A 24,006-nucleotide genomic window follows, 5' to 3' on the forward strand; every position below is an offset into this window, starting at 1 on the left:
GAGAAGATCTATCAGCAATAGACCTTGATACATACAAGAGCATTACCTTTAATTATATGATGTTCTAAAGATCTAACTCAGAGGCATGAAATTAGGAACAGGTCATCTGGTACAGTACTCAAACTGGAACTAGTCTACACCTGTGGCTGATGAGTGTGCTTCTGCACATGGACAATGTTAATCCACAGATGTTTGGCTAGTTTCAGATTGTCTTCAAGGGACTTGCTTAAAGATTTAGCATCAATGGTATCAATGGAAAATCGTGGATTAGGAATAAGATACAGTGAAACAAACAAACTTTTTAAAAGGTTATCAGTTGTGCTAACGGACCTATTCTGGAAGTCTGTGTTAAGAGCCCGTTTCAATCCCAACAGAAATAAATCAATTACATTTTCAATCCAAGAGAAAGGAAATTAACTGCCAAGATAAATTCTGCTTGTCGAGAACAATCACCACTTGTGTGGATTGTGAATCTGAAAGCAGCAAGCAAAAAGATGACTGCAAAGGTGCAATATGGATAAATGAAGTATACAGGTACTTCATTATACAGCATTGTAGGTTATTCAAATTCTAGATCTTTTGGCTGCTCAACATGGAGAAACAGAGATCAGAGACCATGTTTTACACAAAGGTCAGGACATTAGACTGATTTAAAAGCACTGCAACACAAGTAGAGTGGGCTCGGTACATGCAAGGCTGAGTACCTTGTATCCCTGCTTGACCTAGTCTACGCGTGCCTCAATTCCCATGCTACAGTTACATTTTAGGGTTCTGCAATCTAGTCACACAGTTACAGATACAATTATTACAGAAATAACACTTCTCAGAGAAAAATGGATTGGGCAATCTTCATTATTCTTCACGACAATTCCTTTTGTTACACATTCCAGGTGGGCAGCACAATCCAGTCTTCACATTTACATTATTCCAAGTAATGTTTCTAAGCAAGAGGCTGCAGGTTACACACTTCTCCCAAGGCACAATGCAGCTGGATAGACTCACATAGGAGAAAAAACATTCAGGAGGCACTCCGGAGACAAAGCGCCACGCTGACAAAGTACAAGGTCACACAGATCACATACCCAGATTTACAGAACATAATACACCCACTACAATGCAAGAATTGGGAGCAAATTCTTGTAGTCCCAAAACATTAGAAAATTAGTAGTCAGTTTCACATTCCACATCCACAGGTAGATACCTAAACTGATTAGAGTGAGCTTACATACTTTCAGCGATGGACTATAGTCAGGACTTAAGTGACTAAATGATCCCAAGCAGACATTTTAAGCCACCCAGACAATGTAACTCACTTCATGCCCCAGGAGACACCAATAAGGCTGGAGTCCCAGAAGTAAACAGATCAATTATGTGCAGTGCTAAACGAATGAATTACCTCAACGAGCAGCAAGAACCATGCGACAACCTCAGATCGGCTGGAAAACATAGGCTCGTACGGATTAATTTATATGCACTCACTCACCAGTCTCCCAGTGCAGATGAAATAAGCTAACTGAATTACAATTCATACTGGTAGAAAGCATAATTCTCACATTCCATAATGACCGTGTGCAGGCTGTTCCAGGCATGCCTGCTGTTCCAGGCTTCAAGGATCTAGGAATGGCCGATCTCAACACTGACAGAGCAAATAATTCAGATCAATGTCAAAAACATCTCATTTCTTTGTGTCCATCTCAGTTTAAAGCAGTTGTAACCTTGGCACCATTATTTAAAGAGATAAACCCTGGTAATGGAATCAGCAGTCAATGGGGAGCCAGAAACAATCCATCAAGGCCCAGAGTAACAAGAACTCCTGCAGCTTACAGGCCAGAGTTCATGACCTAATGGTGTCTGATTTACCGTCTGGTAGTCTCCACAGAATACTTCTGAGTTCTGAAACTTCCAGTCCCTGGATACCTTCCTTTTTCTTTTCTTCCATGGGAGGACAAGCGCCTTTGAACAGCCCTTCAGCTAAATATCCCTCAGTTGCCATTACGTATTGATCAAAGAGCAGCTTCTCCTCAGATCAACCATGCCACTAAGGGGAACAGCCTCCAGATAATAAGATTGGAAAGGGCATGCTAATGTGAGGATCAATGTCTGGACAGTCATTTGTGGATCTGTGCTTGTAGCTGGCAGCTGCAAATACAGCCATGCTGCATCAGAAAAGGTTTCAAATTTAAGTCAGTGGAGGCAATGTCAGCACCTACACAGCCACAAGGACCTCCCCTGGATATCTCAGGCATGTGCTCGTGCTTTTTTCCTGAACAAAATGAATCTAACTACATTTTGTCAGCTGATAACCACAGAGTGGTCCGGCTCCTGACCACTATCCAGCACTTCCCATGGGAAGTTTAAATGTACTTCCAGCAAGCGAAAATTTGATTAGCTTAAACCTCCCTTTTCTTCTCAGAGGCCAACTAAGAAACAAAAACAGAAGACCACTTTTCTCAATTATTGTTATCTTAACCCCATTTACTTTAAAATTATTAATTCCTAAAATTGGAGCCAACTAAATAGGTTTGCAGTGCTCAAGGCAAAACAAATAGGATTACTAAGCTCTGTTGAGGAGAAGGCGATGTTTCTGCATTGTGTATTGAAGAACAGGGTAATGCAATACACTAGCACAAGTTCACACCCTGCTCTGCCATCTGGAGAATCAAATACCTCAAGCAGATTGAAACCAGGAGACTCTAAACGCAGAAAGCCATGAACTAGACCAACGCATAACAAATCCTAAAATAGTCACCAATGTAGGGGCGAAATCTGAAGCCATTCCTCACTGTCAGATTTCAAATGGTTAAATACCGACCAGGAGGGACAGGAATGTAGCTTGCATATTCTCAAGCATAAAAACTGTCTGAGAATTTCAGTGCTACAGCTGTTCAATATCCTGATAGGTATAGCACAGGCACAATAAAATGTAGCCATCATCGATGATACCAGTATGCTGCCCTGTATTTGAACTGAACACTAAAAAAGTTGTAGTTCTCTTACGACTGGCAAAAAATGGAAGGTTGGTTGTTTTGTGACGAAGAGAGCAAAGTGTCATGGAGAAGGCAAGAAACATTCAGGAGCCCTTTTCTCCCCCCAAACAATACTTATAAAATGTTCCCATAGGAACCAATTTGCATATTGTACACATTGGGTTCACTGACTTCCCATAAATTCACAACCATTTCAATTAACCAGGATAACTATGCTTCAAAATTCTGACATTGAATTAGAAACAGCATCTGCAACACAAGGCTAGTGCAGACGCAAAACTGTTTCCAAGCAGGCTCTAACAGCCAACACACCACCTTACAGTAGAATGAGACATGTACATGACACCACTCCCAAAAGCAGACCCAAACAAATATACCACTCCAACAGCAGGTCTAAACTGCTTATCTACTGTTAACCTTCACAAGAAGAATTACAGTATTCCAAGGAGGCAACTTTTGTACGTCAGAGTCAGAGAACTGTTCAGCACTGAAACCAGCCTTTCGGCCCAACACACCCATGCTGATCATTAGCAATGGGTAATAAATGCTGCCCTTGTCAGCCACATCAATTGTACACCCTTTTCAAATATTCCTGCTCTAACATTTTTGGTGAAGATTGCAAGTTTACAAATCACTGAAGAGCTTTGCCCTTTAAAATAGTTTACAGTTCAATGCTTTGGAATCTAGTTTGACTTCAAACCAATCTCTTACTGGCACCAATGCTGAACAGACCGGGAGCCGATTGATACGCAAAAAAAACTGGCTATCCGAAAATGAAAACATTTTTGACAGTTAATAAACATGCTAGATCCAAAAGGCTTGATTCTGCATCATTTTGTTTAGCATTGTTTGCCAACAGCAAAACCCTTGCTTTGAGTGTTTTAATGCATTCACCATTGTGTTGCAACAAGCAGCTTCATTCTGACTAGACTTCCACTTCTCAAATACCTAAATCCAACAAGGGTAGTCAAGTGAGTAGTAATGAGAACTGGCTGATTTATTTTCACTCCAACAGCACAAACTATTTAATTACCATTTGTAGACGTGTTTGTGTCTCTTTAAATAAGTGCTTTGCCTAAATGTTGGAAACCAAGCAGAATGAAAAAGTCTCCCCTTGTCTCACAGACTTTCCATAGGAGGCTGTCAGTGAAATATGTCATGACTCAGACACCATATTTTTCATGTCAACCGCAACTCTCCAAATCCATCCACATGTCATTTTAGAACTTGCAAATGTGGGCTTAATTCCACCAATTCAAATGCAGCATTTTGCCTTTCTTCTTCTTTATCCAACTAATATTCCACATAGCATTCTTTAGATGTGGATGTTTAGGCACTAGCGTGGACATTATTATTCACCACAACACTCCTCACATTAAAGAGTTGGCTTTATCCAAGCGTGTTTCACTATATTGCGCTCATTACAGGCTCTGCATTATTTGGTTTCTCCTCATTATGCCTCCAATTTGGAAATGTCTACATTATTCATGTACTCCTCACTGTGCTAAATGGACAAACACTACTTTGAAAATATGCACTACTGTCAGTAAATATATAGAGCAGCAAATAGAACTGCAGTGTAGAAGATTAAGAGATTGGAGCTTCTAAATCTTCATTGTTCAATAAAGATATTTTGTCTTCTGTTTAGTCAAAGGTAATGCAATCAGATACCCAATTCATTTCATCCACTCTGGGGAGTGTGAAACAGCCCAACTATAAAACTGTTGCCCTATAGGAAAAGGCTAGATTACTACAGGCTCCTGGGGTTTGTACCCAGGGTCCCAAGTCAAATATATATGCTACAACAGAGGCTTTGTTTTTTGTTTTATAGGCACTCAGTGAATCTGGACCATTAAACGCTGCAGAAGACAAATATAACATCATAATAATATGAAATTTAGAGGTACTGTTAGAGAGGGAAAGCTGTCAAATTTGTTGTAATGTAAAAGAATTAACATCTCCAGGGCCTTAGGCTGCTCAAGCACTGAAGCACTTCAAAATGCAATATTCATTGTAATGAATGGAAACACAAGCCCATGCATATAGCTGGATCTCAGAAACCCCCACTGAATAAATGATTAACTGAATAGTTTTAAGCAATACTGGTTATAAAATAAATGATGTCCAGGACACTGGAAGCACCACTACTGGATCTTTCACACTCAGAATGGCCTCAGCCAGAAGTAGTCTCATCTTGCCATTACAGCATTCCACCAGGTCAGCTCTGAAACCCCGGAGTAAGACTTGACCCAGAGGCAAGATCATTTCCACTAAGCTAAAGATGGCTAAGGATTCTGGTCCTGTGATACCACTTCCCAAGTGGAAATGCTGGAGGTAATTACCAAAAGTAAAATTTAATTCAAAGACCTTCGACCTAAAATGTTAATTCTTGCTTTTCTCAACAAACACTGTCTGACCTGCTAAGCCTTCATGGTATTTTCTGTTTGCTTTCAGCTTTTCAGCAGATTTTTGCTTTTGGTTTAGAAAATGAACACAGGGCTTGAGAGTTACACACAGTGCTGCATACTGACACCACAACGTGCACTTCACAGAAAACAGTCAGTTTGTTTTCAATACCTTTCCCTTCAACACCAGCTCAGGATGGTCAGCTCATGTGTCTACTTATCTGTCATTGTTTGGGAACATTTATAAGCATATGACAACAGCCTTCTTGAGCACAAAATTGAACAACCACCTAACCTCATAAATCAAAGCTAACTATCCACTTCGAGAAATCACACTGGCAATTGCAAACGACCCAATGTAATAGCCCTTCAGTGTGGGATTGTGTGTATATCTCCAGCTGCCTTGCTCCCAATGACTTTAATGCAGCCAATGTATACTATCCTCATTTAGAGAGATCTAGTGGGCTTAAAGTCAATCATGTTGACAATAGTGGGACCCAACCTCTCTGGATTAGCTGATGTTTTAAACATTTACACATTCAGCATCAAAACCATTTCTTTTTAAAAGATTTATCAGCACACACAAATATTTGTAATTATTCCTCCTTGAGCATAATCTAATATAGATGTCAGCCGGGCAGGTAAATGGCATTCTGACATACAATGAAAGCAAGCTAAATACTCACCACCCTGTTAATGAGTTCTCTCAACTGACAATAATTCAGCTCCCATGCACCAACAACCCCAATGATTATCTCTCAGCCTGTTCCCTTAATGATGTCATGAGCACAAAGAGTCAAACAAAAACATGTGCAAATTAACTCAACAAAATACAACCAACATAAAAAGGACTTTCAAAGGATAACATAAAAAGGATAATTCTTTCTAGCCATCCTGCTGAAGAGCGTCTGATTGTTCAGGGCACTGATTGTTTGCTTTACACAATGAATCAATCGACTTGTCACTTCAAGAGACACAAGAAATTTCTTCTCACAAAGTCTGATTAACAAACACTAATCTAATTACTGGATCTGGACTTACAAGGGAACACAAAACTGCCACTGTTCTTACCTTCTCCGTTTTGATCTTCTTCAGTGGTCGACACTCACTCTCAACCTCTTCTGTTTCTGTTTTAATTCCCAGAAGGTTGGAAATACTGTTGCTATCTAGTGGTGTGTTTCCCAAATCCAACACTTGAACTGTAGCCCCATCTGGGCAGCTTGTGCTCTGAGCACATTCAAATGAGCTGCCCTTTGTCCCTGACCCCAACCCGAGTTGTTGCGCAGCACTGGGATCGCTCCCAGGAGGCGGCTGCACACCTGCGCTGCTCTCGCTTTTATCTTTTTTACTTTTGCTGGATCCACCCTCTTTCTCCTTTTTCGACCCAGCTCCATTCCGAACAGTCTTTGAGCCCTTTTCCGATCCTTTGGACGTGCTGTTGGATGACCCCAGTCCACTGGGATTTGCTATATCAGCAGATCTCGCCTGCATTTCTTTCTTCCCATTTCCTGATTCTCCCACAGTGTAAAGAGAAGCAGCAGACACAGATTTACTCCCTTCCTTTGCATTTTTGCTCCTTTTTGCCTTAGATTTGCTCTCCTTGGTCTGAGGTGCTTGAACTGGAGTGACAAACTTGATATTCTCTGGGAGAGCTGCCACAGCGCTTGGCACTGGGATGCTCCCATCTTTTGATCCAGACATCTCCATTTTCTGCTGGTCTTTTTCCAAGTCTGCGTCCAAGTCAATGATTAAATTCCCAACTCCGATATCCCACTCATCCCCACTGTCGTAGGCATCAACAGCATTCGAATCCACACCTTTCCCAGCTGTACTGCTGCTGCTTAAGGACATCTTAGATTCACCTTCTTTGTGAAAAGATTCCTTTCTCTTCTCAGTTGCCTGGTCTAGTGCCGGTGTGTTAGGTTCTTACTGTAATGTCCTCACAACTTCTCCTTCGGTGTGAGTACATCATTGCCTAGAAAAGGTAAAAAAAAAACTGTGTGAGCCAACAAGCACCAGTAACACTGAAAAATTACATGTTTGCAATCTACCAGACACCAAGAGACAGAAAAGGCATAATTTACCAGCTGCTGGTGAATACCAAGCAATGACAGGTGAAATGAGGCTGCAGATAAAAAGAAACACTGATGGACACAAACATATTATCAAAGCAATAATTAACTCAGAAGCTGGCAGACAGGCTGAACAAAGTTTTGTCACTCTAAGTCCAAATTAACTCAGTGCAAGTTTATCATAAAGAGTGCCAATGCCACAGAATTTAGTGAAATGCATTCTCAAACAAATAAAACAAGTTAGTAATGCCAGGTGAGAGACTCAGCCAAGAAAACATTGTCATAAATAAATGACCTTGGAACAGGATTTGTATTTATAGCCTAAAAAGGATATAAACCATTTACAACACCAGGGCAAACTTGAACAGGTTAAGAGTCTGCCTAATAATCCTGGAGGAGTATGCCTCACAGGAATTCTGAAACCTTCCTTTATTATTGTCTTGGCTTCACCTTTCTCATTTGATTCTTTGCTCAACTAATTCCACAGAGAATGCTTTAACCTTTACTCTAACATTTAAAATCCACCCAGAGGCAATTTCAAGTCATTTGTTGCTTCTTTATTGAAAGACACAATATTTGAACTTCTGCCCTTTCCCTGTTGTTTTCCACACCCTCCGTGTTGTTTTGTGAAGTGCTGACTTGTCTTAATGCAATAAATGGTCTTCAATCAGTACACCTATCTACATTTCCAAAGAAAGGGATTAATAACGATAGTGTAGGAAATCACTTCAAAATTTGATTTGAGTTCTTTGAAGAGCTGACCAGGAGAACTAATGAGGACAGGGTGGTAGATGTTGCTAATATGCACTTTAGTAAGATGACTGACAGTGTCCCAACATGGCAGGTGGGTACAGAACATTAGCCAAATGGATTCAAAACTGGCTTAGTGGAAGGAGACAGAAGGAGGTAGTGCAAGAATATGCTTTAGACTGGAGGCTTGTGACCAGTGGTGCACTGTGGGGATTGGTAATGAAACCACTGTTCTTTGTCAGGTTGGTTGAGAAAGAAGATGACATGATGAGCAAATTTACAGATGATACCAAAACTGGTGGTGTGGTGGACAGTGAAGAACATCAATTGAGGCTACAAAAGGATCTAGGTCAACTGAGAAACAGATCAACCAATGGAAGTTAACTCAAGCAAGTGTTAAGGGAAACATTTTGGGAAGTTAAATCAGAGCATATACATTGAATGAGCCTTAGTGAGTGTTGAAGAACAGAGACAGACTTAACAGTACTAAAAATAGCTCCCAGACACGGCATCACAGGTACTCAAGGTGGTGATGGCATAAGGCATCCTTTACTACATTAAATAAGCATCGAGTATAGGTTTTGGGATGTTATTACAATTGTACGAGTCATTGGTGAGACTGCACTTGACATAATGTGTGCAGTTTGCTTCATGTGCTATAGGAAGGATGTGATTAAGCTTGTGTGCAGAAAAGATTCACAAGAATGTTTCCAGAATTGGTATGCGCGAGTTATAAGGAAAATGGATAGGCTGGGAATGGTTTCCCTGGAGGAAAGAAGGTTGGGGGTGACCTTGTAGAAGTTGATGAAACCATAAGGGTGGATTGTCACAGTATTTTTTCCCAAAGTAGGGGAGTCTAAAGTTCAAAGGCATGTGTTTAACATGAAAGGGAAAAGAATTAAAAACAAACTGACAAGCCAATTTTCCACACAGACTAGTTAGTGGGCATATGGAAGCAGCAGCCAAATGAAGTGATTAAGATGGATACAACAACGTTTAAAAGACATCTGGACAGGTACCTGGATAGGTTTAGAGGGATATGAGCAAATGCAGGCAAATGAGAATGTGGGTGAGTTAGGCCAAAAGGACTGCTTCGGTGCTGCATAACTCTATGCATGACTCCACTACTTCTTATTAAAACCAACACCCAAGACATTAGCCTTTCTTTCTCTTCAGGTGCAAATTGACCGGCATCAGCAGTTCGCTTTCAAGCAAGTGAAGAGAAACCTCACAGTATTTGCACTAAATCTGTCAAGTACAGGAGATGGGAAAACAAAACATGTGAAAGGATAAGTTAATTGAAAATAATTTTGTGTCCCTGCATTTTCACCTGTAACAGTCACCTATTCACTTAGCCAGCAGCTGGTTGGGATAGTGGAGCAACAAGCTATCTGCTACGTTAAGCAGCATCGGTAGGGGGAGGGGTGTGGAGGAATTGTCAACATTTCAGGCAGGAAAATTGTTTCTGGTTGGGATAATACTCCACTATCTTCAGTTTCAATAAGATCAGCAACAGATTGAGAAATGCTGGACTTTTGCCCTTTTTCATATTGTGAGGGTGTCCTCACCACCAGCAGTAATGTGTGCATTCCTTGTGGCCACTGGATTATTTTTGAATTGTAGTCTCTATTATGTAAGCAATGGCAGCTGCCATTTTGCACACACAATCTTGTTTTGGGATAAACAAAGAATTTCGTCAGCAAGGAATTTAACTGGATCATCGGTCAAACTCTACACTGACACAGCACCTTTTGCATGAAAGCCGAGTGTCCACAGTGAGGCTTGGAATGCCAGCCTTCTCACTGGGAGATGGGATATCTCCAGGTTAAGTTCAGCTGACAAAAACTGAAATGCAGTCTCAGTTTTATTACTGTGGCATGCCTTAACCTTTAATATAGAAATCAAAAATATAATGAATACTCAAGCAAATTTCAGACAGAAAGGTCACTCTTTAAGGCCGACCTCAACAAATTATTTGAAGTAGGAAGTCGAAGATAATCAGTTATATATAATATATCTGGGTTTTCACAATTACTTCAATGTCATATTTCACAATAAGCACATGACAACAATTGCCATGCAATCAAGAGGCTCCCAGCAGAATGAACACTTCAATATCCAAAAGTGGGGACAGAATATCCAAAAAGTTTGGTGTTGGGTCCACTGCTGTGTATCATTTACATCAATGAGTTTGAACATAGAAATTACAGCACGTTACAGGCCCTTTGGCCCACAACGTTGTGCCAACCATGTAACCTACTCTAGAGACTGCCTAGAAGTTCCCTAGTGCATAGCCCTCTAATTTTCTAAACTCCATGCTCTTAAAAGACCCTATTGTATCCACTTCCACCACCGCCACCAGCAGTGCATTCCACACATCCACCACTCTCTGTGTGAAAAACTTACCCTGACATCCCCTCGGTACCCATTTCCAAGCACCTTAAAACTATGCCCCCTCCTGTTAGCCATTTTAGCCCCGGGAAAAAGCCTCTGACTATCCACACGATCAATGCCTCTCATCACCTTATACACGTCTATCAAGTCACCACTCATCCTCCGTCGCTCCAAGGAGAAAACGCCAAGTACACTCAACCTATTCTCATAAGGTATGCCCTCCAATCCAGGCAACATCCTTGTAAATCTCCTCTGCACTCTCTCTATAGTATCTACATCCTTCCTGTAGTGAGGTGACCAGAACTGAACACAGTACTCCAAGTGGGGTCTGACCAAGGTCTTAAATAGTTATAACATTACCTCACGGCTCTTGAATGCAATCCCATGGTTGATGAATGCCAGCACACCATGCGCCTTCTTAACAACACTGTCAACCTGCGCAGCAGCTTTGACTGTCCTACAGACACGGACCCCAAGATCTCTCAGATCCTCCACAATGCCAGGAGTCTTACCATTTATATTATATTCTGTCTTCAAATTGGACCTAACAAAATGAAACACTTCACAATTATCTGGGTTGAAGTCATCTGCCATTTATCAGCTCAGTTCTGCATCCTATCAATGTCCCGCTGTAACCTCTTGTTAGACTTGGGAATTGAGGTATAGTTTCAAAATATAAACAATCACTGGCCAGATGAGAGTAGCAGCTACAATAGTTAATAACGAGGACAATTCAATAAAATGTATGATTGATTGATTAATTAATCTTGTTGGCTGGGCATCTAACTACCAAATTAATTTAGTTGTTTAAGTGCAAACTGGTTTATCTTAGAAGACAAAATCACTAAAAGCAGAGCCAGGTCAACAAGTTCTTTACAGATAACATCAAAGTACCAGAGGTTATTACTGGAGAAAAGAAAAAAAGGCATCTGTTAAATGTGTATGGAATCTTGCAAGTCCACACAGAATACTGAAGAATATTTTGGTCTCTGTGTAATAAAAGATTTAGAAACATATTGGCTAAGATCAAGGAATTACACAAATTATACCAGAAAAAGAACAGGCTCTACACAAAAAAAAAGGAGCCCCAAAGATTTTGAAAAAGGATGAATGTGAAAAAACTTTCCATTTGTTAGGAGACAAAATCCAGAGGTCATAAATTTAAAATCATAACAAAGAATACTGGTAATACTTAGGTCAGTAGAATATCACCCTGAAATTAGGTTTCTGTTTCTCTCCCCACTCGAGTTCCCTGAGTAATTCTAGCATTTTTTTCTTTTTAATTTCAGACTTCTAACATCTGCAGTCTTTGCCACTTTGGTATTTAAGCGCCAACGATAAATCCAATGGGAAATTTGGAGTGTTCAGTATGTGGAAGTCACACATGAAGAATAACTAGGCCAAATAATTTTAAAGCTAAATATTAAATAATATAAAGGAAGTAAGGATTAGAAGGCAACAGCGATCAGGTTGGTTGAAGAAGGGTAGAAGGAAGCTCACGTGCGGCATATATTCTAATATGCAGTAGTTAGATGAAACCGTCCAATACTTCAATGTATTCTGCATGATATAAGCAACTTGCTCATTCCAATCAATATCCTAAGTACCATTGTTCTTTTCACTACTATAAATTCGTCAGATAATAACAAGAATAAATTTGTAAAGATGGGAAAATTGTTGATAAATCATTTATTTTTTTCCCTGGTCTACTCATTGCTTAATGAATAATCCAAGAATTAATCCAATAATCCTATAATATATAAAACCCCAAGGATCAGCATTACAGGATCAGGATAGTTCGATGAGAACATTCCTGGAATGGACAACTCCTGTGTTTATAGACTGGCTTATTTAAGGAAGCCAGGAAGACAACTTATGGTGCACCAACTGTTATCAAGAGAGGTTAATAAACACATAGCTCCACAAGATTCTGGGAAAATAGTACTCATTTATCACAAAGAGACAATTCTGACACATTTACATCCCTTTACACTGGGCAGAGTGCACAGGCATTAAGCCATCCTTGGGTCTTTGGGTATAAGGAGCAAGATGGGTTGAGTCTGTAGACACACTTTAATCTCCCACAATTCTCACTCAAGTGGAACTATATAGTTATAGGACAAAGGCAATAAATCTATCTACAACTGAACTAAAACACCCATACTCTTTCATCTGGTAAGCCTTGCCCTCCTTACAAGTCAAGCAAAGAAAAAACATCTATTTCACTTCAGAAATCTTCTACTCAATTCACATATCAGGAAGGGACTAATTCAGTTAGGAATGCGTGGGTGGGTTCATGCAACTTTGCAGAACATTTGTACAATCAAAATAAATGCCCCAGCAAAACACAAGGATGTTGCTGGGACTGAAGGGTTTGATTTATAAGAGACTGGACAGGTTGGAACAGTTTTCCCTGCAGCAAAAGAGGCTGAAGGTTGATCTCACAGAGATGCATAAAATCATGAGGAGCATAGGCAAGGTGGATGGTCACAATCTTTTTCCCAGGGTAAGGAAGTCAAAACTAGAAGGCATACAGTTGAAAGAAATTTGTGAACCCTTTGCAATTACCTAGTTTTATATATTAATTACTCATAAATGTGGTCTTTATCTAAATCACAATAATAGGTAAACACAATCTGCCTAAACTAACAACACACAAACAATTGTAATTCTTCTCATCAATACTGAGTACATCATTTAAACAATCACAATTGAAAGTATATGAACCTTTGGCTAATGCCTTCTACAAAAGCAATTTGATGTCAGGCGTTCCAATCAATGAGATGAGATTGGAGGTTTGGGTTGTGGAGGTGCTCTACCCTATAAAAAAGACACACAAGGTCAGGTTACTGACAGATCTATCAAGAAAGATCTTTCAAAATCACAAAGTGCCTTGTAAAAATATTCAGCCCCCAACCCTTTGTTCACATTACAACCAGGGATTCTGATCAACTTAATCACATACTCCTTTTTTTCAGAGAAGAGCTCCCTCAAAAAACTGAAAATACTAAAGCATGAAAAACAAAAAATTCATAAACCGAAATTTCAGGAGTTCAAAAGTGTTCTTCCACCTTTGTTCATTACTTAGTTGAACCACCTCTCACAACTATTACACCCAGAAGTCTTTTTGGATAAGTCTCTATTAGCATTGCATAACATGATGAAGCAATATGATGAAGCCCATTCCTCTTTGCAAAATTGCTCAAGCTTTGCCAGGTTAGCTGGAGTGCAGTGGTGGACAGCAATCTTGAGGTCTTGCCAGAGCTACTTCATCGGGTTAAGGTCAAGTCTCTGACCAAAGCACTCAAGGCCATCAATTTTCTTCATTTGAAACCACTCCAGGGTTGTTCTGGCAGAGTGCTTTCGGTCATTTTCCTGCTGCAAGACAAACTTCCTCCCCAGCTTCAGCTTTCTGGCAGAGGCAAGCAGATTTTTAATCCAGGATTTCTCTGTATTTAGCAGCATTCATCTCCCCCCCCCCCCCCATGCATTCTGACCAGATTTCTAGTCCCTGCTGCTGAAAAGCATCCCCAAAGCATGATGCTACCTCCACCGTACTTTACAGTAGGGATGGCGTAACCTGGCTGATGCTAGTATCAGATTTGCCCCAACTATACCACTTAATAGTTGAGGCCAAAAAGTTCCACTTTAGTTTCATCCGATCACAAGACCTTCTTCCACATCTTTATAGTATCTTCTAAGTGACACTTCGAAAGCCTCTACGGGCAAGGATATGGTTATTTTTTAAAAGTGAGAGCTTCTTTCTTGCCACTCTTCCATAAATACCCTTTTTGTGGAGCCATGAACTTCATGTCCAGTTGAAGCCACTGACTTCTGCAGCTCACTCAGAGTGACTGTCGGTGTCACAATAGCCTCTCTTACAAGTACTGTTCTTCTCCACCGACTAAGTTTATAGGGCGGCCTGAGCTAGGCAGTGTGGCTGTGTTTTCATTTTTTTTCCACTTTTTACAATGGACTATAACGAGCTCCAAGGTATGTTCAATGCCTTTGAGATGGTCCTGTACCCTTCCCCAGATTTGTGCTTCCCTATTATAATTTCCCTGACTTGCCTTGAATGCTCTTTTGTCTTCATTTTGGTTTACTATGTTGAAAATCTACTATGCTGTTGGAGCTTACAGAGAGAGGAGGGATTTGTTCAGATGATCCTCCAATTTCTACATCAACAAATTGGGTGAGTTGGTAAGGTAATATGTAGTATTGCACCTGAGGAAAGTTAGCACAGTAATTATACAGGGGATGAATACTTCTTCATCCTCATAATTTTGGCTTTAAATTTTTAGGGAATCATTGACAGATTTTGGAATTTTTCTTTTGATTTGACATGATGCACAATGTTTTGTAAATTAGCAAAAAAATCCTACTTTAATATGTTTTAAATTTAGAAATTGAGATGGTAAAAAGTGAAAATAGTTGTGGGGGCTGAATACTTTTTCAAGGTGCCGTATGTGCACCATGCCTCAATTAAAACAACTTTCAGAGGAGCTTAGAAGAAGAATTGTAGAGATGCATGAAGCTGAAAAAGATTACAAAAGCATTTCTAAAGATCTGGGGGTACATCAGTCCACAGTAAGAGTAACTGTCTATTAATGGAAAAAAAATCAGAGTACTGTTGCTACTCTCCCTAGGATCTTTTCTGCAAAGATCAACCAAGAGCACACCATGCAATGCTGAAGAAGTAAAAAAGATCTGCAGAAATCTCTAGAACTTGCTGAGGGTCTCTGTTCATGTGTTCACTATAAGAAAAACCACTGCTCTCCAAAAAAAGACGTTGCTGCATATCTCAATTTTGCAAAAGACCATCTGGGTGGTCCACAACACCTCTAAGACAATGTTCTGTGGAATGCACACTGCTATACTTGGAGGAAGAAGGACACTGCACACAAACATCAAACCTCACCCCAACTGTGAAGCATGGTTTGGGGCTGCTTTGCTACTTCAGGGCTTGGACAACTTGCAATTGTTGAAGGAACAATGAATTCAAAATTGTATCAAGACCTTTTACAAGAGAATGTCAGGGTCACAGACATAACTTGAGGCTTAATAGAAGTTGGATGATGCAACAAGACAATGATTCAAAACACAAGAGTAAATCAACAACGGATTGGTTTAAAAAGAAGAAAATTTGTGTCTTGGAATGGTAGAGTCCAGACCTTAACCCAATTGAGATACTGTGGCATGATCTGAAGAGGGCTGTTCATGCAAGGTATCCCAGAAATACTGATGAACTGAAACAGGTTTACACAGAGGAATGGTCTAAAATTCCTCTTCACCATTGTGCAAGTCTGATCAGCAGCTACAGGAAACATTTGATGGAGGTTATTGCTGCTAAAGGAGGTTCTACCAGTTATTAAATACAAGGGCTCACATACTTTTTCCAGCCTGGACTCTGAATGATTAAACAATGTGTTCAATAAAGACATGGAAAGTACAATTGTTTGTACATTAATACCTTAGGCAGATTGTGTTTGTCTATTATCAGATCACATTTTATGAGTAATTAATGCAGAAAACCAGGTATTTGCAAAGGGTTCACAAACTTTTTCTTGCAACAATAGGTTTAAGATGAGAGGGGAAAGATTTAAAGGGGACCCTAGAGGTAAGTGCTTCATCATAGAGAGTGGTGCAAATGTGGAATGAGTCGCAATGGGCACACTGGGGGACTTCCAGGAGCAGTGGGCCCCCCGGGGTATTAATTGTCCAGTAGACGGTAGTAACCAAATGTGAGTGTACTCACTGTCTTGTAAATACTGAACATTTGTACCCTGTGTATCTGTGTTGTAAATAAACTTTTATAGTTTTGTAAAAAAAAGAAAAAGTGAGAGCTGGAGTTTACAATGTGACCTAAAAGAGAGGTGGAAGAATTTTAGGGAAAGATTTACAGAGCCAAGGAATTAAACAACCTTAAATCCTGCCAATCATAGAGTAGACAGCAGAGTTGCCCAAGAGGCTGGAAATGCAAAAGTGTAGTATCTCAAGAATAAGTCGCATTCCTTACATAGTGAACAACTTCAAGTTCTTAGTTTGGTGCACTGGGCGCATCATCCCAAGCCAGGTACAATAATGTACAAAGTGTTTTGTTTAACATAAGAGTTAGAAAAAGATTACAAGTTACTGATGAAATGTTTAATCTGAGGTATAATTAGAGCATATCAAAGGGGAAAGAAGCAAAAAAAAAGGAAAGTTTGGTATTAAAACTTCAGAGAATATGATCAAGATTGCAGAATTCTCAGAAAATGAGACAAGACTGCACATAAAAGAACATGGATAGAACAATCAGAATATTCTTTCTGCCTCAATCACACAGCAAATAATGGAATACATGAAATGTCCATTTGAAGATTATTTCACAAAACACTAAATGGTAAAACAGCACTGAAAATGGACTTAGGCAGTGCTGAACATCAATGCTCCTCACAAGTTTAAAATCAACTAATACAGATACCAAGTTTAAAATCAAACTTTCATGGTAAAACAGAATGAAAGAAGGAAATTATGGGTAATTTTTTTCAATTAGGTGTCTGGTCCAGTTAGATACTTCCAGAATCAGTGATGGAATTCTTATGGTTATTAAGTTACTCAGATGGATTTGTATACCAAATCCCAATGCAAATTGGACAAATTTGCATTTACCAAAAACTAGGAGTGGCACTGGAATCAGTAGCAAAATGACAGCAGTTACAGACAAAATACAAGAGCAGGCAGAAGAATAGCAGATGAAATATGATGGAAAGATGTAAAGCAGGAACAGTCACATTTGCCAAAAATGAAGTGAAAAAGACATGGGCAGTCTATAAAAATACAACATATGCTGAATACTAAATAACAACTCCATTACACAGAATGACATAGATTCCAGAGACACACATTATTCAGCTCAACTGTACTAAATCAGTTTATATTCTACAAGAGTCTCTTGTGCTCTGGTTTCAACTAATATTATGGAGTATGATTATACAATAAACTTACTCACTACCAAAATATCACTCCAAGTAAGGTCACCAATAGCTTAGACTGAATGCAGGATTACCTTTACTCTGAATAAAACAAAGATGAGGGTGTTTAGGTTGAGTTTCAAAGCAAATTACACTGATGGTCACAGCCAACTCAGCTATCAAGTAAACAACCTCTCCCTCAATGTTACAAAAACAAAGGAGCTGGTTGTGGACTACAGGAGGAATGGAGACAGACTCATCCCTATTGGCATCAATAGATCCAGGGTTGAGAGGGTGCTTTAAGTTCCTCGGCATACACATCACCGAGGCCCTCACTTGGTCTTTACATACCGGCTATGTGGTGAAAAAAGCACAAGAGCACCTCTTTTACCTCAGACAGTTGAAGAAGTTTGGCATGAGTTCCCAAATCCTAAGAACGTTCTACATGGGCACAATTGAGAGCATCCTGACTGGCTGCATCATTGCCTGGTATGGGAACTGTACCTCCCTTAATCACAGGACTCTGCAGAGAGTGGTCCGGACAGCTCAGCGCATCTGTAGATGTGAACTTCCCACTATTCAGGACGTTTACAAAGACAGATGTGTAAAAATGGTCCGAAGGATCACTGGGGACCCAAGTCACCCCAACCACAAACTGTTCCAGGTGCTACCATTCGGGGAACAATACTGTAGCATTAAAGCCAGGATCAACAGGCTCCGGGGACAGCTTCTTTCACCAGGTTATCAGACTGATTAATTCACGCTGACACAATTGTATTTCTAAGCTATATTGACTGTTCTGTTGTATATCTTACTGTACATACTATTTATCACAAATTACTAGAAATTGCACATTCCACATTCAGACAGAAACATAACATTGTGGCGACCCACTTTTTGCGCAGGTGAACTGGCTCACAAATAGCCAGCGCGCGGGGGAAGACTTTGGTAATGCACCTCTGACGTCATTTCCGCCCGGAGAGGGCGGGCGCTAGGGATTAAGTGCCAGTGCCGCGAAGTTTGAATAAACTAGTCTCCAAACGACTTACCGACTACGTGTCATTATTTCAGCGCTGTGTGTAGCACATCGCTACATTGGTGACCCTGACGGTCCAAATGGGATTTGGACCAAAGATGACCGACTCTTCATCTGTTCACGCAGTTCGCTAAAACTGCCGACTTTCTGGATGCTGCGACCACGCGTGTGGTTTAGCCAAGCAGAAGCCTAGTTCCAGATTCAGCAGATATCCTCTGATTCCACATGTTACAACCATGTGGTGAGCGCCCTTGACCAGGAGACGGCCGCCCAGGTTGCGGATTTCATACAGTCGCCCCCGGAAGAAGGCAAGTATGAAGCATTCAAAGCACTGCTCATTGGGACCTTTGGCCTCTCACGACATGAGCGAGGTGCCCGCCTGCTTCACCTGGACGGTTTGGGAGACAGACTGCCGTCAGCATTGATGAACGAGATGCTGTCCCTGGCTGACGGACACAAGCCCTGCCTCATGTTCGAGCAAGCATTCCTAGAGCGACTGCCCGAGGGCGTACATCTGCTGCTGGCCGACGCAGATTTCAGCGACCCCCGGAAGGTGGCGGCCCAGGCAGACGTGCTGTGGAAAGCCAAGAGGGAGAGTGTGGCGTCCGTCGGTCAGATTACCAGGCCACTCGCCCAACAGCAGACCAGACCAGGCCCGGCAGGGGGGCGCACACAACACAGAGGCAGGAGTGAGGAGGCCAGTGAACAGTGGTATTTCTACCACCAGCGGTGGGGCACAAAAGCCCACCGTTGTCGCCCGCCCTGCAAGGGCCAGGGCCAGGGCCAGGGCCAGCTGCCGCTAATGTCTATGGTGGCTGGCCACCAGACAGCCTCTTGTACGTCTGGGACAAACAGTCAGGACGCCGCTTCTTGGTCGACACCGGAGCGGAGATCAGCGTCTTGCCCCCGACAGGGTACGACACCCGCAACAGGAAGCCAGGACCCACCCTGAGGGCCACAAACGGCAGCACGATACGGACCTATGGCACCCACACAGTGCAGCTGCAGTTCGGCGCCAGCCGGTTCACGTGGGACTTCACACTGGCCACTGTGGCCCAACCACTCCTGGGGGCGGACTTCTTGCGAGCTCACAGCCTGCTGGTCGACTTGCAAGGGAAAAGACTAGAACATGCCGAGACTTTCCAGACGTTCTCCCTGGGTGAAGCCAAGTTGCTGGTCCCACACCTGGACTCCATCACGCTGTCGGACAACAAATTCACCAGAATCCTGGCGGACTTTCCATCAACTCTGGCACCGCAGTTCACGGCAGCCATGCCCAGACACGGGGTACAGCACCACATTCCGACCCAGGGACCACCCCTCCACGCCCGCACACGAAGGCTCCCCACGGAAAAGCTCCGCCTGGCGAAGGAGGAGTCCAAGAGGATGGAGGAATTGGGGATCGTACAGAGGTCCAACAGCCCATGGGCCTCCCCCCTGCACATGGTGCCCAAAGCAGCCAGGGGTTGGAGACCATGCGGCGACGACCACAGACTGAACGAGGCTACCACTCCAGACCACTACCCCGTGCCGCACATACAAGACTTTGCAGCAAACCTGCACGGGGCAAGAATATTTTCCAAAGTAAACCTTGTCCGGGGATACCATCAAATCCTGGTGCACCCTGAAGACATTCCCAAAACAGCACTCATCACCCCGTTCGGCCTGTTCGAGTTCCTCCGAATGCCGTTCAGCCTGAAGAATGCCGCACAGATGTTCCAGCGGCTAATGGATGTGGTGGGACGTGACCTGGACTTTGCATTCATCTATTTGGACGACATCCTTATAGCCAGCAGTTGTCGTCAGGAGCATCTGTCCCACCTCCGCCAGCTCTACTCCCGCCTGAGTGATTTCGGCCTCACGATCAACCCAGCCAAATGCCAGTTCGGTCTTGATACCATCGACTTCCTGGGCCACAGGATTACCAAAGACGGGGCAACACCTCTGCCCGCCAAGGTAAACGCAATCCGCCACTTTGCCCGGCCCAACACAGTCAAAGGCCTGCAGGAGTTCATTGGTATGGTGAACTTCTACCATCGTATCCTCCCCTCAGCAGCCCGTATCATGCGCCCTTTGTATACCCTGATGTCAGGTAAAGGCAAGGACATTACTTGGGACGAGGAGGCCACGGCCGCTTTCGTTAAAGCCAAGGAAGCCTTGGCAGATGCCGCAATGCTGGTGCACCCCAGAACGGATGTTCCGACCACCCTCATGGTGGACGCATCCGACACAGCAGTTGGTGGGGTGCTGGAGCAGCTCATCAAGGGGTGCTGGCAACCTCTGTCGTTCTTCAGCAAGCGCCTACGACCACCCGAACTCAAGTACAGTGCTTTCAACCGGGAACTGTTGGCACTGTATCTGGCAATCCAGCATTTCAGGTACTTCTTAGAAGGCAGGCCGTTCACTGCGTTCACGGACCACAAACCGCTGACCTTCGCGTTCACGAAGGTGTCCGATCCCTGGTCGGCTCGCCAGCAGCGACATCTGCCCTACATTTCCGAGTACACGACAGACATCCAGCATGTCTCGGGAAAGGACAACGTCGTGGCGGACGCACTCTCCAAACCAGCTGACCAGGCCCTGTCCCTGGGGGTGGACTATGCAGCACTGGCAGAGGCGCGGCAGGCAGACGACGAGATGCCCAGCTACAGGACCGCAGTCTCGGGTTTGCAGCTGCAGGACTTTCTCGTAGGCCCAGGTGATAGGACCCTCCTGTGCGACGTGGCTACCGGCCAACCTCGCCCCATCGTCCCGGCAGCCTGGAGGCGGCGAGTTTTCGACTCCATACACGGTTTGGCGCACCCATCTATCAGGACAACCGTCCGGCTGGTCTCCAGCAAGTTCGCGTGGCGCGGACTTCGCAAGCAGGTCAGTGAATGGGCCAGAACGTGCGCGCAGTGCCAAACAGCCAAGGTGAGCAGCACACTAAAGCCCCGCCGCAGCAGTTTGAACCCACCCACCGGAGGTTTGACCACATTCATGTGGATATCCTGGGCCCCTTACCAGTGTCCCAAGGAGCGCGGTACCTCCTAACTATGGTAGACCGGTTCACGAGGTGGCCAGAGGGGGTCCCGCTCACCGACACATCTGCTGATTCCTGCGCCCGAGCACTGATCGCAACCTGGATAGCACGCTTCGGGGTACCGGCCCACATTACCTCTGAAAGAGGCGCCCAGTTCACCTCCAGCCTGTGGTCGGCTGTGGCCAGCCTGTTGGGAACGCAGCTACACTACACAACTGCCTACCACCCACAGTCAAACAGACTGGTGGAACGCTTCCACCGTCACTTGAAGTCGGCTCTCATGGCCCGCCTGAGAGGACCTAACTGGGTGGACGAGCTTCCCTGGGTCCTGCTTGGAATTCGTACAGCGCCCAAAGAGGATCTGCACGCCTCGTCGGCCGAGTTGGTGTACGGCGCACCCCTGGCTGTCCCGGAAGAGTTCATACCAGCCCCAAGGGGGCCAGAGGAAGAACCCGCAGCAGTCCTGGACAGGCTATGCAAAAGGCTCGGCAACCTGGCCCCCATGCCAATTTCACAGCACGGACGGACCCCGAACCATGTACCCAAAGTCCTGCAGAACTGTAAGTTTGTGTTTGTACGAAGGGGCGGACACTGGGCACCGCTACAGCAGCCGTACGAGGGGCCGTTCAAGGTGATCAACAACAACGGGTCCACGTACATTCTGGACATTGAGGGGAAAGAGGAGGTTTTCACGGTGGACCGACTCAAACCAGCCCATGTGGACTTGGCGCAGCCGGTCGAGGTTCAGGCACCGCGGCGCAGAGGCAGACCTCCCAAACAGAGGCTGATCCAGACTGCGGACATCGGGGGGTGTATCGCCGGTTCTGGGGGGGGGGGGGGGGGGGGTTATGTGGCGACCCACTTTCTGCACAGGCAAACCGGCTCACAAATAGCCAGCGCGTGGGGGGAGACTTTGGTAATGCACCTCTGACGTCATTTCCGCCCAGAGAGGGCGGGTGCTAGGGATTAAATGCCAGCGCTGCGAAGTTTGAATAAACTAGTCTTCAAACGACTTACCGACTACGTGTCGTTATTTCAGCGCTGTGTGTAGCACATCTCTACAACATAAAGATTTTACTCCTCATGTATGTGAAGCTGATCCACGTCCCAATGCACCCTTAAACAGCATTCTTCTCTATCAAGGGCTCAAATTTTGTATTGTCTATAAGATATATTAATCATACTCAAACTACAATGGGCTCAGTACAATACCACTGTACACCACTTGTTACAGATATCTTGTGGCTGTAGGTTTCCACAAGATCGTCTCTCAGCTTTCAAGTTTATTTACTTTCTCATCAGACAACCCATCCTTCCAATCAATCACGTAAACATATATTGCTCTACCACTTGTACAACCTTCCTCAGGTAAGGAAATGAAGCTAGTGCACAAATATTCCAGGTGTAACCTCACCAAGACCCCACATAATTTGAATAAGTCTACTCATATTCAAGTCCTCTTCCAATAAAGGAGACAAAAAGAAATAGCAAAAGCTGAATGTGGAGCAACAAACAAGATGATGGAGGCACTCAGCAGGCCAGACAGAATCATGGAGGGAAATGAACAGTTGACATTTCTGGTCACATCCCTTCATCTGGACTGGAAATAGCCAACTGACATTTCTGGATGAGAACCTTTATCTGACCTTTGACCTGAAACATCAATTGTCCATTTTCTTCCCCAAACACTGCCTTACCTTCCAAGTTTCTCCAGCATTCTTCCTGTTGTTTCTCTTCTCATAAAATCCAACATATCTTTTACTTTCCTAATTCCTTGATGTATCTATAATTTTCAGTGGTTTACGTACAAGACCACCCAGATCTCTGAACAGTAATGTCTTTCAAAACTCGTCACTCAAAAGAAGAGCATGACTACTTCTCCATTATGTATTCTATCTGCCATTTCCTTACCCATTAATTAGACGTTTTAAAATTTACCCAAAGCTTCTCTGCATCACCCTCACAATCCACATTGCCACTTATCTTTGAATTATTAACAAACTTGGATATATTGAACCCCCTCAACCAGTTCACTAATTATAGATTGACAGAAGGTTAGGGTTAAGGACTTGCAACTCAAAATGGGCTCATTTATTTTTACTCTTCATTTTCTATCTGTTAACCAACACCCAGTAAATGCCCAGCACCTCTACCTTCAAAGTGCCATTCAGCCCAAACACCAAATTGCATTATTTTATTAATATCCCACTCAGATCACACTAGGGACTCAATGAACATGCCCATTTAGTGCTGTTAGGATTAGCCTGTATCAAAACTCACTAAAAATTTCAAGCACGCAGGGACACTGCCAAACTCATTTCATTAAACCCTTCACAGTTCAGCAAAAGACAAAGAGACATTAAACTCATTGGTAGGTACAAAAGATG

General features: G+C 43.1%; 1 protein-coding gene across 3 annotated transcripts in view; it reads right to left on the reverse strand.

Moving 5' to 3' along the window:
• Positions 1-24,006, reverse strand: part of LOC140714129 (zinc finger protein 609-like) — a 231,035-nt gene that overhangs the window by 200,187 nt on the left and 6,842 nt on the right. For all 3 annotated transcript variants that reach the window (XM_073024928.1, XM_073024926.1, XM_073024927.1), the window contains exon 2: positions 6,464-7,367. In XM_073024928.1, the coding sequence (XP_072881029.1) occupies positions 6,464-7,243 (780 nt within the window). In that variant the 5' untranslated portion in view covers positions 7,244-7,367. The remainder of the gene's footprint in view (positions 1-6,463; positions 7,368-24,006) is intronic.

This window comes from Hemitrygon akajei, chromosome 21, assembly GCF_048418815.1.
Source record: "Hemitrygon akajei chromosome 21, sHemAka1.3, whole genome shotgun sequence".
NCBI lineage: Eukaryota > Metazoa > Chordata > Chondrichthyes > Myliobatiformes > Dasyatidae > Hemitrygon > Hemitrygon akajei.